The 12,211-nt window shown below is 46.6% G+C and overlaps 1 protein-coding gene across 1 annotated transcript in view; it reads left to right on the forward strand.

Moving 5' to 3' along the window:
• The first annotated feature begins 2,210 nt into the window (after nucleotides 1–2,210).
• DAD1 (defender against cell death 1) overlaps nucleotides 2,211–12,211 on the forward strand; it is a 28,817-nt gene continuing 18,816 nt past the window's right edge. Inside the window, exon 1 of the mRNA XM_002718058.5 lies at nucleotides 2,211–2,655. Within this exon, the coding sequence (XP_002718104.4) occupies nucleotides 2,364–2,655 (292 nt within the window). The 5' untranslated portion in view covers nucleotides 2,211–2,363. The remainder of the gene's footprint in view (nucleotides 2,656–12,211) is intronic.

A 12,211-nucleotide genomic window follows, 5' to 3' on the forward strand; every position in this document is an offset into this window, starting at 1 on the left:
CCCATGTGGGTGTAGGGCCCCAAGGACTTGGGCCATCTTCTACTGCTTTCCCAGGCCACAGCAAAGAGCTGGATTGGAAGAGGAGCAGCTGGGATTAAAACCAGCGTCCATATGGGATGCCAGCACTGCAGGCTGCAGCTTTACCCCCACTACACCACAGTGCCGGCCCTTGGGTATGAGTTTTAAAATTTATTAATATTCAGATTTATTGTAACTGAAACACTAGTATTAGCAATTTCCTGTTGATAGATAAACTGAGTCGTCAACAAGACTTTTTTTTTTCTGTTTTAAGTAGTAAAAGCTTTAGCTCATTATATTGGTGACTCTGTAGGTCTCACAAAAGATGCATCCAGTAAGTGAATTTGATGTTTTTCATCTCTCTGCTTTCCTCCTGCGGGAGTTCCTGTGGAGACGTTGATGATGATAGCTGACAAGGATCAAAGCAGACAAAACATAAGGGAGAAACTGCTGGAAGGAGCCTGGCTGATGGGGTAGAAGCCCCTTGAGGAATCCACTCCTGAATGATTAAAGAGCGTCAGCCTGGCTGTAGAGTTTGAAGTTGAATACTGGCCAGGAAGCTGCCCTCCAACCTGCTGAAGAGGAAGGGAGAAGCGTTCAGTTTTTTTGGGACATCCGTACTCTCCTGCCGTTATTATGTGGAAATAGGAACCAGTCTGCTTATCCACTGGTTTCTTTCTTTCTTAGTAACATTACAGGACTTAGGCTGAATTAAAGTTCATGTGGCAGTGTAAATATCCATGGATGTGAATATTAACTGTTCTCTTCACTTCAATTATAAAGCTTTCTGGTGGGGATGGCACTATGGTGCAGTGGGTAAAGCAGCCCCCTTCAGTGCCAGCATCCCATATGGCCGCTGGTTCGAGTCCCAGCTGCTCCATTTCTGAGCTCAGATCCAACTCCCTGCTAATGTGCCTGGGAAAGCAGCAGAAGATGGCCCAAATCCTTGGGCCCCTGCATCTAAGTGGGAGACCCCATTTCCAGCCGTTGTGACCATTTGGAGAATGGACCATCAGGTGGAAGATCTCTATCTGCCTCTCTGTAACTCTGCCTTTCAAATAAATAAATAAATCTTAAAAAAAGCTTCCTGAGGATATCGATTATCTCCCTTCTTTCTAGACCTGCAGCAAGGCTTTGATCACCACTGATAATACATTTGTTCATGCTGATAGTTTCCGATATAAACGCAGATAAAAAGTGAAAAGGAAGGTCGTTCACGTGTTGTTTTGGAATTTCCTTGCGTACCTAGCACGGTTCGGTTACTAAGAAATTGAAAATAAATACCTGGTTATGTGCGTGAAGACTTACAAACTGAAAGATGAGAGTCCCATCTAGAAGATCAGATTCATGTGAAATTAAAAGGGCAACTAAAGCCAGAAAGCAGCGCCCTTCCCCAACTAAAACGCTAAAAGTAGTTAATCGCACTTAAAATACAAAACCTCAAACCTTCTTATAAGAGTCTCTGCCAAATGAGCTGGGAAGGGTAGGCTTGAACTAGGCAAGCTGCAGCGGCCTTTCGGGACTGACACTCTGGAATATTACAGCCGGTTCGTGATGCCAGTTTAGGGAGGACAGCGCAAGATCTGATCGTGTGCTTCACGTACCATCTTCTGGTCTCCCTCCCTTCGCCAGCTCTTTCAAGGTAGTGACTGTTTCTGATTCACCTGTGGGCTGTACCACTTAGCACAACTTTGGGCACCAAAGGGACGCCCGGTAAACATCTGCTGAATGAATGAACAGCTTGGGGCTGAGTTCTACCGCAGGGTCAGACCCCGAGTTCCAGTTCAGAACCCTGTCGAGGTCAAGCTCCCTCCATACACTCCCCTCAGGCACTGCGTCTACACAGGTGCTTGAGCAGTCGTTGGCCGCGGTGGTTGTCATAGCAGAAAAACTGGCTTATTCTCATGATCTCTGTGATAGGCAAATTGTGTAACAGAATTAGAGCTGGTATCGAACCCTCGGAGCGCCAGGAATTGCGTCACTGGAGAGCCAAGCAGTTAATCTGTGAGGATGCAGGAGGACCAAAGAGATCCGGAACCCTCATTTTAGCCACACTGTCCGCGGTAAAACCTTTCCCCCTCTTCCGTCCACAGACTCTTGTTGCTAGAGCAACTATGGGCGTTACCAATCGGACGGCGGAAATACGGCAAAAAAAAAAAAAAAAAAAAAAGTACACGTCTCCAGCCCGTCGACGGAGCCATCGCGCACACGCAGTAACTTTTTCTGGTTGTAGTTCGCATTCTGTTGGCGCAATCTGCGCCTGCGCGGTAGTAGTTACGCCCCTTAGCCTGCCTCCACGCCTGCGCAAATCCATTCACCGGTGGGGGTGGAACTGGGCCACGGCGATGCGCATGCGCAAACAGGACATCCGTTGTGGTTGCTTCCGGGAATTGAGGAGCGCGGGCCCGAGTACCTGTGGTGTAGTCATGTCGGCGTCGGTAGTGTCGGTAATTTCGCGTTTCTTGGAAGAGTACTTGAGCTCCACGCCGCAGCGCCTGAAGTTGCTGGACGCCTATCTCCTGTACATACTTCTGACCGGGGCGCTGCAGTTCGGTTATTGTCTCCTCGTGGGGACCTTCCCCTTCAACTCTTTCCTGTCGGGCTTCATCTCTTGTGTGGGGAGCTTCATCCTGGCGGGTAATGATTCCGTTAGTAATCGTGATAATAATGTGCAGCTTAGGTGCGCTGCTTTTGTCCGCAGTACTCTGTTTTATTTCGGACCCCTATCGTAGGTGGAGGATTGGGGAGAGCCGGGATTGTCCGCTCGCTCTGAGTGGGGAAGGTGAGGCTCAGAAAGGGTGTCAGGTGTCTGGAACCAAACAGCTGGAATGAAGTATCTGAAGAAACCAGTTCACGCTGCTGGGCGTTGGGGATCCACCTCACTTTCCGTTGTTCCAGGAGACTTTAGCACAACTTTAAAGTTAGTAGAGTTTTACTTAATTATTTGAAAGGCAGAATAAGAGAGAGAGAGAGAGAGCGAGCATGAGAATCTTCCATCCACTGGTTCGCTCTCCAAATGGCTGCAATGGCCAAGGCTGGGCCAGGCTGAAGTCAGGAGTCAGGAGCCAGGTGCTTCTTCAATTGTCTCCCAAGTGCTTGGGCCATCTTCCACTGCTTTCCCAGGCACATCAGCAGGGAGCTGGATCAGAAGTGGAGCAGCTGGGTCTCCAACCAGCGCCGGCATCGGCTACGCCAGAACACTGGCCCCGAGGTAGACTTTTAAAAAGAAAAACCCAACTCTGAATCATCGCTGTCACCTTGGCCTAAACGTTAGTAACTTCGAGTGAAACATTTCAAGGAAAGTGCATGGAATATATAGGTGCTTTGTTAAATCATAGTTTACTCAGTTTTGGCTTTTAGCTGCTTCTCCTTGTTTCTTGTGGCTAAAGATGCTATTTCACTATCCTGAACTCAAACTTTATTTATGGAATTCTACTTTAGCTTTATCTTTCCTTCTGATTCCCAACATTTGGTAACCATGTAGATGGCCACATTTAAAGGAGGCTTTCTGTGTATTTTTGCTGAAATCTCACCTTTCTTGCCCAAGAAGATTCAGTGGATACCAACTACAGTTTTGCCTAGGGAAAGTTAGCCAGTCCAGTTTATAAGTGGCCTTCCGTGGGCCTTCCAGTCAGTGGTATTGCCATCTACTTGACTTTGAAAACATGCTGATTTATGTTTGCAGCGTGATTATCAGTTCACCAGTTTGTTTTTTCTTTTAAGATTTTATTTTATTTATTTGAGAGATAGAGTTACAGACAGAGAGAGGGAGAGACAAAGAGAAAGGTCTTCCATCCACTGGTTTACTCTGCAAATGACCACAACTGGGCCTGTCTGAAGCCAGGAACCAGAGGCTTCTTCTGAGTCTCCCATGTGGGTGCAAGGACGCAAACACTTAGGCCATCTTCTACTGCTTTCCCAGGCCACAGCCGAGCAGCTGGGACACAAACCAATGTACATTTGGGATGCTGGTGCCACAGGTAGAGTCTTAGCCTACTGTGCCACAGCGCTGCCCCATCAGTTGTATTTTGAGTTGATTACAAAGTATTATGGTAAATGTTCTGGGTAGTACATCAGGTATATGACTGTATTCCTTGTCTTCAAAGAATTTATAGTCTAGTTGTGGTACAGACAAAATATGGCATTAGAATTGCCTGGAGACTTCACTTATAGTTGGGGCCTCCTAAAAGTTATAGATCTAAAAATCTCTACATTGACAGCCAGTTTAGATATACCAGAGGTACTTAGATTTTTCAATTTGATCATCATCATCTTTGAGTTTTGTCCTGGGTGATCAAGACCTAGTTCTCTGTGGCTGCATCCTGGCCTTCAAGATGTGTTCCATCATCTGGTAGACCAATACACTACCTTCTGTGCTCTGCATGCCCACCCAGTATTATTCATGACTTACAATTTTATTAGCCAGCCTGGAGAGGGAACCTTGATGAGAGCCTCTGACTGGTTTTGTTTGATGCTTTTTGTCTTCAGATCTGGAAGAGTAGAAGAACATGGGATCTGACAGGTGGTTTTAAAAAAAGAAGCATTCTCTGTGCCCAGGTCACCTTGGCTTCAAAAAATCCTCTTGGGTTAAGAATGACTTCAGTGCTATATGGATGAGTGTGATTTGCTGAAGAGTAGGCATGGACTAGAGTTAATAGATTGTTAATGTAATGAATCCAGAGGTTTTTATTATTATTATTATTATTATTATTACTCTATTTGAAAGAGAGAGGTAGAGACAGAGAGGTCTTCCATCCGCTGGTCCACTCCCCAATTGGCCGCAACGGCCAGAGCTGCGCTGATCCGAAGCCAGAAGACTGGAGCTTCTCCCAGGTTCGTGGTGCAGGGGCCCAAGAACTAAGGCCATCATCTACTGCTTTCCCAGGCCATAGCAGAGAGTGGGATTGGAAGTGGAGCAGCTGGGACTAGGACTGGCGCCCATATGGGATGCTGGCGCTTCAGGCCAGGGTGTTAACCTACTCCGCCACAGTGCCGGCCCCAAGCCAGAGGTTATTGAGGGCTCGACATTTGCTTATGCCAAGGCCTATGTTTAGCATGTTGTGTCTAAAATTGAGTTGGCCGTTTCTTTCCTTCACTCCAGTGAGAACTGGATGGCTTAATATTGAAGAAAATGCCTAGTGAGAGGGAATGTTCATGTGGGGCTGATGGAGGGGGCGGAATCTGTTAGATCTAACAGATTATAGGGCCAGAGAAACGAAAGTGGCTTCAGAAAAAAGAATTCATGTCAGTTCATTGTTGTTACCCAGGGGTATCATTTGCATTTTTTTTTAAGATTTATTTAATTTTTAATTTGAAAGGCAGAGTGACAGGGACAAAGAGAGGTCTTTTCCATCTGCTAGTTTACTTTTCAAATGGCTGCAACAGCCAGGTCTTGGCCAGGCCAAAGTGAAGAGTCAGGAACTCCATTCTGGTCTCCCATGAGTGGCAGGGGCCTAAGTACTGGGACCATCTTCTGCTGACTTCCACGGCATGTTAGCAGGGAGCTGAATCAGAAATGGAGCAGGGGCCAGCACTGTGACACAGCAGGTTAAAGCCCCGGCCTGCAGTGCCAGCATCTCATATGGGTACTGGTTTGAGTCTTGGCTGTTCCACTTCCAGTCCAGCTCTCTGCTATGGCTTGGGAAAGCAGTAGAGGATGGCCAAGTGCTTGGGCCCCTGCACCTGCATGGAAAACCTGGAAGAAGCTCCTGGCTCCTGGCTTTGGAGTAGCTCAGCTCAGCTTTGGGCATTGCGGTCATTTGGGGAGTGAACCAGCAGATGGAAGGACTCTCTGACTCTATTTCTCTCTCTAACTCTTTCTTTCTTTCTTTTTTTTCTTTTTTTTTTCTTTTTTTTTTTTTTGACAGGCAGAGTGGATAGTGAGAAAGACAGAGAGAAAGGTCTTCCTTTTGCCGTTGGTTCACCCAACGGCACTGTGGCCTGTGCACTGCGCTGATCTGAAGGCAGGAGCCAGGTGCTTCTCCTGGTCTCCCATGGGGTGCAGGGCCCAAGTTCTTGGGCCATCCTCCACTGCACTCCCGGGCCACAGCAGAGAGCTGGCCTGGAAGAGGGGCAACCGGGACAGAATCCGGTGCCCCGACCGGGACTAGAACCCGGTGTGCCGGCACTGCTAGGTGGAGGATTAGCCTATTGAGCCATGGCGCTGGCCTCTCTAACTCTTTCAAATAAATAAAATTAAAAAAAAAAAAAAAAAAATGAAGCAGCTGGGAGGCTTGCTCTGTTTTGCTACAATGCTGGCTCCTAATTTGTTTTTTTTTTTGACATATTGACTTTACTAACTCCTACTTTCTCTGCCATTTGTTAACCCAGATAAAACTGGAGATTGGTTTTTGTGGGAAATTTGAAATTCACGTGCTTGGCCTTTTTCTGGCAAAGGAAGCTTTATACCTATTTATGGTGCTGACATTTCTGTGGTATGTTCCTGCTGGAAGAGAATGGAGGAGGCCAGTTTGGGGGAGAAAGGATACTATAGGGCATTATGTTGGAGGATTAGGTGGTGTTTAATGTTAGAGCTTTTAGTGCCAGGTCAAGGAAGTTGGGATGTAGGTAATAGGAAGAATCTGAGTTTATTATCAATTTTGAATAAAGGAGTAACTTAAAATTGGTGTTAGCATATAGGATGGATTGGAGAAGAAAGTTCCTTTTTATTTCTTTTTTGGCTATGTTCTTCCACTTCCTTTGCATCTGATAATTTTTCCTATCCTCTTTGGAAATTGATCTGCATATTTTAAACCAGTTTAAAATATTGCATCCCTTGGCGCTAGCATTGTGGTGCAGTGGTTAAGCCCTGGCCTGAAGTGCCAGCATCCCATATAGGTGCCGGATCAAGACCCGGCTGCTCCGCTTCCGATCCAGCTCTCTGCTATGGCCTGGGAAAGCAGTTAAAAGATGGCCCAAGTCCTTGGGTCCCTGTACCCACATGGGAAGACCTGGAGAAAGCTCCTGGCTCCTATCTTAGGATCGGCGCAGCTCTGGCCGTTGCAGCCAATTGAGGAGTGAACCTGCGGATGGAAGACCTCTCTCTCTCTCTGCCTCTCCTCTCTCTGTGTAACTCTGACTTTCAAATAAAATGAATAAATCTTTAAAAAAAATTAAAATGCAGGGCCAGCGCAGTAGCTCACTTGGCTAATCCTCCACCTGTGGCACCAGCATCCCATATGGGCGCCAGGTTCTAGTCCCGGTTGCTCCTCTTCCAGTCCAGATCTCTGCTGTGGCCCAGGAGGGCAGTGGAGGGTGGCCCAAGTGATTGGGCCCTGCACCCGCATGGGAGACCAGGAGGAAGTACCTGGCTCCTGGCTTTGTATTGGTGCAGCGCTGGCCGTGGTGGCGACTTGGGGAGTGAACCAATGGAAGGAAGACCTTTCTGTCTCTCTCACTAACTCTACTTGTCAAATTAAAAAAAAAAAAAAAGCTGCATCCCTTTTATTTATTTATTTATTTTTGACAGGCAGAGTTAGACAGTGAGAGAGAGAGAGAGAAAGGTCTTCCTTCTGTTGGCTCACCCTCCAAATGGCCGCTATGGCCGGCGTGCTGCGCCGATCTGAAGCCAGGAACCAGGTGCTTCCTCTTGGTCTCCCATGCAGATGCAGGGCCCAAACACTTGGGCCATCCTCCACTGTACTCCCAGGCCATGGAAGAGAGCTGGCCTGGAAGAGGAGCAACCGGGACAGAATCCGGCGCCCCAACTGGGACTAGAACCCAGTGTGCCGGCGCCACAGGTGGAGGATTAGCCGAGTGACCTGCGGCGCTGGCCAAAATGCTGCATCCCTTTAAAAAGGCTGCTCTTGGTCGTGGTGGTATGAAAATGGGAGACGTAACCACATTTATTAGTCTTATGTTACCGTGACAACATTACTGAGTCTGAATGTAAAGAGTTTTTTTAGCTCACACTTCTGGAGGTTCAAGGGCATGGCACCAGCCTCTGTTTTACTCTGGTGCAGGCCTTGTGGTGGACAGCATTACAGTGGTGGGAGCTAGTGTAACCTGAAGCCAGAGAGGCTAGGCAGTGGTCAGACTTGTTTGATAACAACCCTCTCATGAGAACTAACTCAGGGTCCCTCAAGAATTACTTTATCCTGGGGCTAGTACTGTGGCGTAGTGGGCTAAATCTCCACCTGCACTGCCGGCATCCCATGCAGGCACTTGGGTATGTGTCCTGGCCCTTCCTCTTCTGATCCAGCTCTCTGCTAATGCACCTGGGAAGCAGTGGAAGATGGCCCAAATGCTTGGGCCCTTGCACCCACATGGGAGACCTTGAAGAAGCTCTTGGCTCCTGGCTTTGGATCTGCCCAGCTGTGTCCATTGTGGCCAGTTGAGGAGTGAGCCAGTAGATGGAAGACCTTTCTCTATCCCTCTCTGTAACTACCTCAAATAAAATAATAATAATAAAAAGAATTTACCCTGTTGGAGGGCATGGCCCCAGTGACCTGAGAAAATCCCATTAGGTCTCACCTCTTAAAGTTCTCACCACCTCCTGGTACACCACCATCCTAGGGACCAAGCTTCCAACACCTGCACTCTTGGAGACAAACCACATCCAAAATGTAATACCATGGTTTCTAGAAGGAACCAAAAGTGTAAAATTGCCATTGCAAGATCTTTGTTTTGGATTAGCAAAGTTTAGTATAGTAGGCTTTAAAAGACCTCAGAGGCAGAATAATTTTCTTCTTCCAGACAAATTTCCGATATCCTCAGCTGCTGTTTACGTTATGTTTGGCTATCCCTAGAGGAGGACATCTGTCTTTTTAGTGTAGCATTCCATTGTTGGCAGCCCTTCTGGTTTCCTTTTCTACCTAACTGAAATCTCTGCTCATTTGAAATGGGAAACAGTAATACTATTCTTAAAATAGCCTTTGGTCTTGAAACCAGTTTTTTAAGTCATTTTACAACTTCTCTTGTATCATCTATGTGAAAAAATTCTGACTTTGAAAATTAAAAAAATTTTTTTTCATTTATTTGAAAGACAAAGAGACTGACAGATACATAGATGGAGATAAATCTTATACCCACTGGTTCATTCCCCAAATGCCTACAACAGCTAGGACTGGGCCAGGCCAAAGCTGGGAGCTTGGAACTCACTCCAGATCTCATGTGGTGGCAGAGACCCAAGCACTTGGGCCATCATTTACTGCCTTCCAGGGTACATATTAGCAGGAAGCTGAATCAGGAGTGGAGTCAGAACTTAAACCCAGGCAGTTTAATCTGGGGTGCAGGTGCCTAACCTGACGTCTTAACTGCTGTGTCACATGCCTGCTTCAGTTTCTACTTTTTAAGTTTTGTTCTGTAGATTACAAATCTAACAGCAGTTTGAATTTGAAAGAGAAAAATCTGAGTAGTTTTCTAACTCACGGGAGCAATTGGGCTGTGTGGACTGGTATGCAGCATCTCCTTTGGAATTATCCATCAATTTTGTGCATCCTAAATCCTAATAGTAACTCCAGCTATGGCTTTCTAAAAGAGTAGAAGTTCGCCTGATAGTCCTGTTTCTAAATAACTTTCATATCCATTGTTACCTCTTTTTCTTTTTTTTTTGACAGAGTGGACAGTGAGAGAGAGAGACAGAGAGAAAGGTCTTCCTTTGCCGTTGGTTCACCCTCCAATGGCCACCGCGGCCGGTGCACTGCACTGGCACACCGCGCTGATCCGATGGCAGGAGCCAGGTACTTATCCTGGTCTCCCATGGGGTGCAGGGCCCAAGCACTTGGGCCATCCTCCACTGCACTCCCTGGCCACAGCAGAGAGCTGGCCTGGAAGAGGGGCAACCGGGACAGAATCCGGAGCCCTGACCGGGACTAGAACCCGGTGTGCCGGCGCCGCTAGGCGGAGGATTAGCCTAGTGAGCCGCGGCGCCGGCCTCCCATTGTTACCTCTTAATCTTCTTAGGCTTCAATATCTCTTGTCTAGACTACTGTAATCATCCTTGCTATCTCTGGTGCCTTTGCTTTTAGTTTGTCTTTCCCTGTTTGCAAATCTAATTGGTTATTCCCCACATAAAATTTGTGGTTCCTAAAGTTAAATTCTTTTTGTGGCAAACAAGTTCTTGCATGATCTGACCTCATCTCTGTCTCCATCTACATCTCTTGCCTCTGCCTTCCCTACTTTTTTGCTCCAGTGTAATTGAGCTACTTCCTGAACACATCCCCTAAACATTGTGATGTTTGAAGCTGTTTACCTTTGCTTGGGTGACTTTAAAATTCCTTCACTTTAAAAAAAAAAAAACTTTTATTTATTATTTATTTAGAAGGCAGAATGACAGAGAGAGAGAGAGAGACAGAGGTGGAGGTGGATGAGCTCTCTGTCTCCTAGTTCACGCTCCTAAAGACCACCACTGCTGGGGCTAGGCCAGGCCAAAGCTGGGAACTTAGAACTCCATCCACATCTCCCACATGGCTGGCAAGGATCCAAGTACTTGGGCTGTCTCCCTGTGCTTTCCCAGGCATGTTAGTTGGGAGCTAGATAAGAAGCAGAGCAGTGGGACTGGCATTGTGGTGTAGCAGGTAAAGCTGCTGCTTGTGATTCCAGCATCCCATATGGGTGCCAATTTGTGTCCCAGCTGCTCCACTTCTGATCCAGCTGCCTGGAAAAGGCAGAGGATGGTCCAAGTGCTTAGGCTTTGGCCTGGGGCAGCCCTGGCTGTTGTGGCCAGCTGGGGAGTGAACCAGTAGATAGAAGGTATCTCTCTCTCTTTTCTGTCTCTCTCTCGCTCTGTCTTCCCCCACCCCTCTTTCTCTCTGACTTTCAAATAAACTAAGAAAAAAAAAAAGGCGAAGCAGTGGGGCTCTAAACCAGCACTCCGGTATGGGATGTTGTCCCACACGATGACTTCATCTGCTGTGCCACAAGGCAGGCCCCATTCCTTCACTCCCTAGATCTCAGCACTAGTGCTACTTTTTCGGGAACCCTTCCCTGGCTCTCCCAGCAGATTTAGCTCTTTCTCCTATGCCTCTGTTTTGCCATGTGTGTGTATGTGAGAGCGAGAGAGAGAGAGTGAGCATGTGCAAGCCCAGTTTTGTACTGTACTGTATTTTCTTTCATTAGTCTCTGGTAGGTGAACCCTTGTAGGTAAGAGCTGACTTTGACCTTTCATTTCATATGGTAAACTGGGAGCATGCATATAGTAATTTAAGGAATGCTGAGCAAAAATGTGCCACCTCCTTTGCTGAGGTGCTAGGGATTTACCTGTGAAGCACATAGACACCATCCCTGCTGTCACAGGGTTTATAATCTGGTGGGAGATACAGACAAGTAAACGTGGGTATTGTGCTAATGGAGGATTATTGGTAAGAACAGGAACAGAATGGACATCTAACGCTGCCTAGTGGTCCTGCAGTATGCTTCCCTAACAGGTTTCACTTTCCCAAAATGTTTCATAATATCGCTTTTCTGTATTTCTTTTATTCTCAGTTGATGATTTTTATTTATATTTATTTTTACTAAAAAATAGACAGGAACCCTTCCTCTTGCTACCAGTGAATCATAGCAACCCACCTGCTTCTGTGCTCACACTCTGACTTACCCCACCATGGTCATGCTATGTCTCTTCTGTTGAAGGCCTGTTCCTTTACTTGTGCAGGTGATCCAGTCTTGTTGGATCTCAAGGACTCAGCTTTTGTAGTGTTAGCCCTCCATTCTGCATCATTAGTTTCTCTTTACTGAATCATTTCCATCATACAAATATGTTCTAATGATACTCAAAAAAAATTCCATTTGACCCCCCAGATATATTTCCAGCTACTCTCCTGTTTCTTCTCCATCGTCACAAAAATTCTTGAAAGAATTGTTGCTGTTTCTCTTTTCTCGCGTCCGTTCTTTCCCTGACCTATTCTTTGTGGTGTTCTGTCCTGACTTCACTGACGCTGCTCTGACTGTATTTGCCATACCTGCTGGTGGTCTGCTCCACCTTGCCTGACTGCTCAGCAGCCTTCATTTTCACGCAGTTTGCTTCTCGTCAGATACTTTGATCCAGAAGCTTTTATGACACCATCCTGCGTATTCCTCTCACCTCAGTGGTTTTTCCTTCCTACATTTTGTGACACTAAACTGGCTTGAGGGCGTGGTTCAAGATCCCTTCACTTTATTTCTTTGCTTAGCTGTGTCTTCACTTCCATTTGTACTAGCATTCTCTGCAGCTCTTTGACTCCTTAGTAACTTTTTTTTTTTGACAGGCAGAGTG

This window comes from Oryctolagus cuniculus, chromosome 12 (assembly GCF_964237555.1).
Source record: "Oryctolagus cuniculus chromosome 12, mOryCun1.1, whole genome shotgun sequence".
Taxonomy (NCBI): Eukaryota; Metazoa; Chordata; class Mammalia; order Lagomorpha; family Leporidae; genus Oryctolagus; species Oryctolagus cuniculus.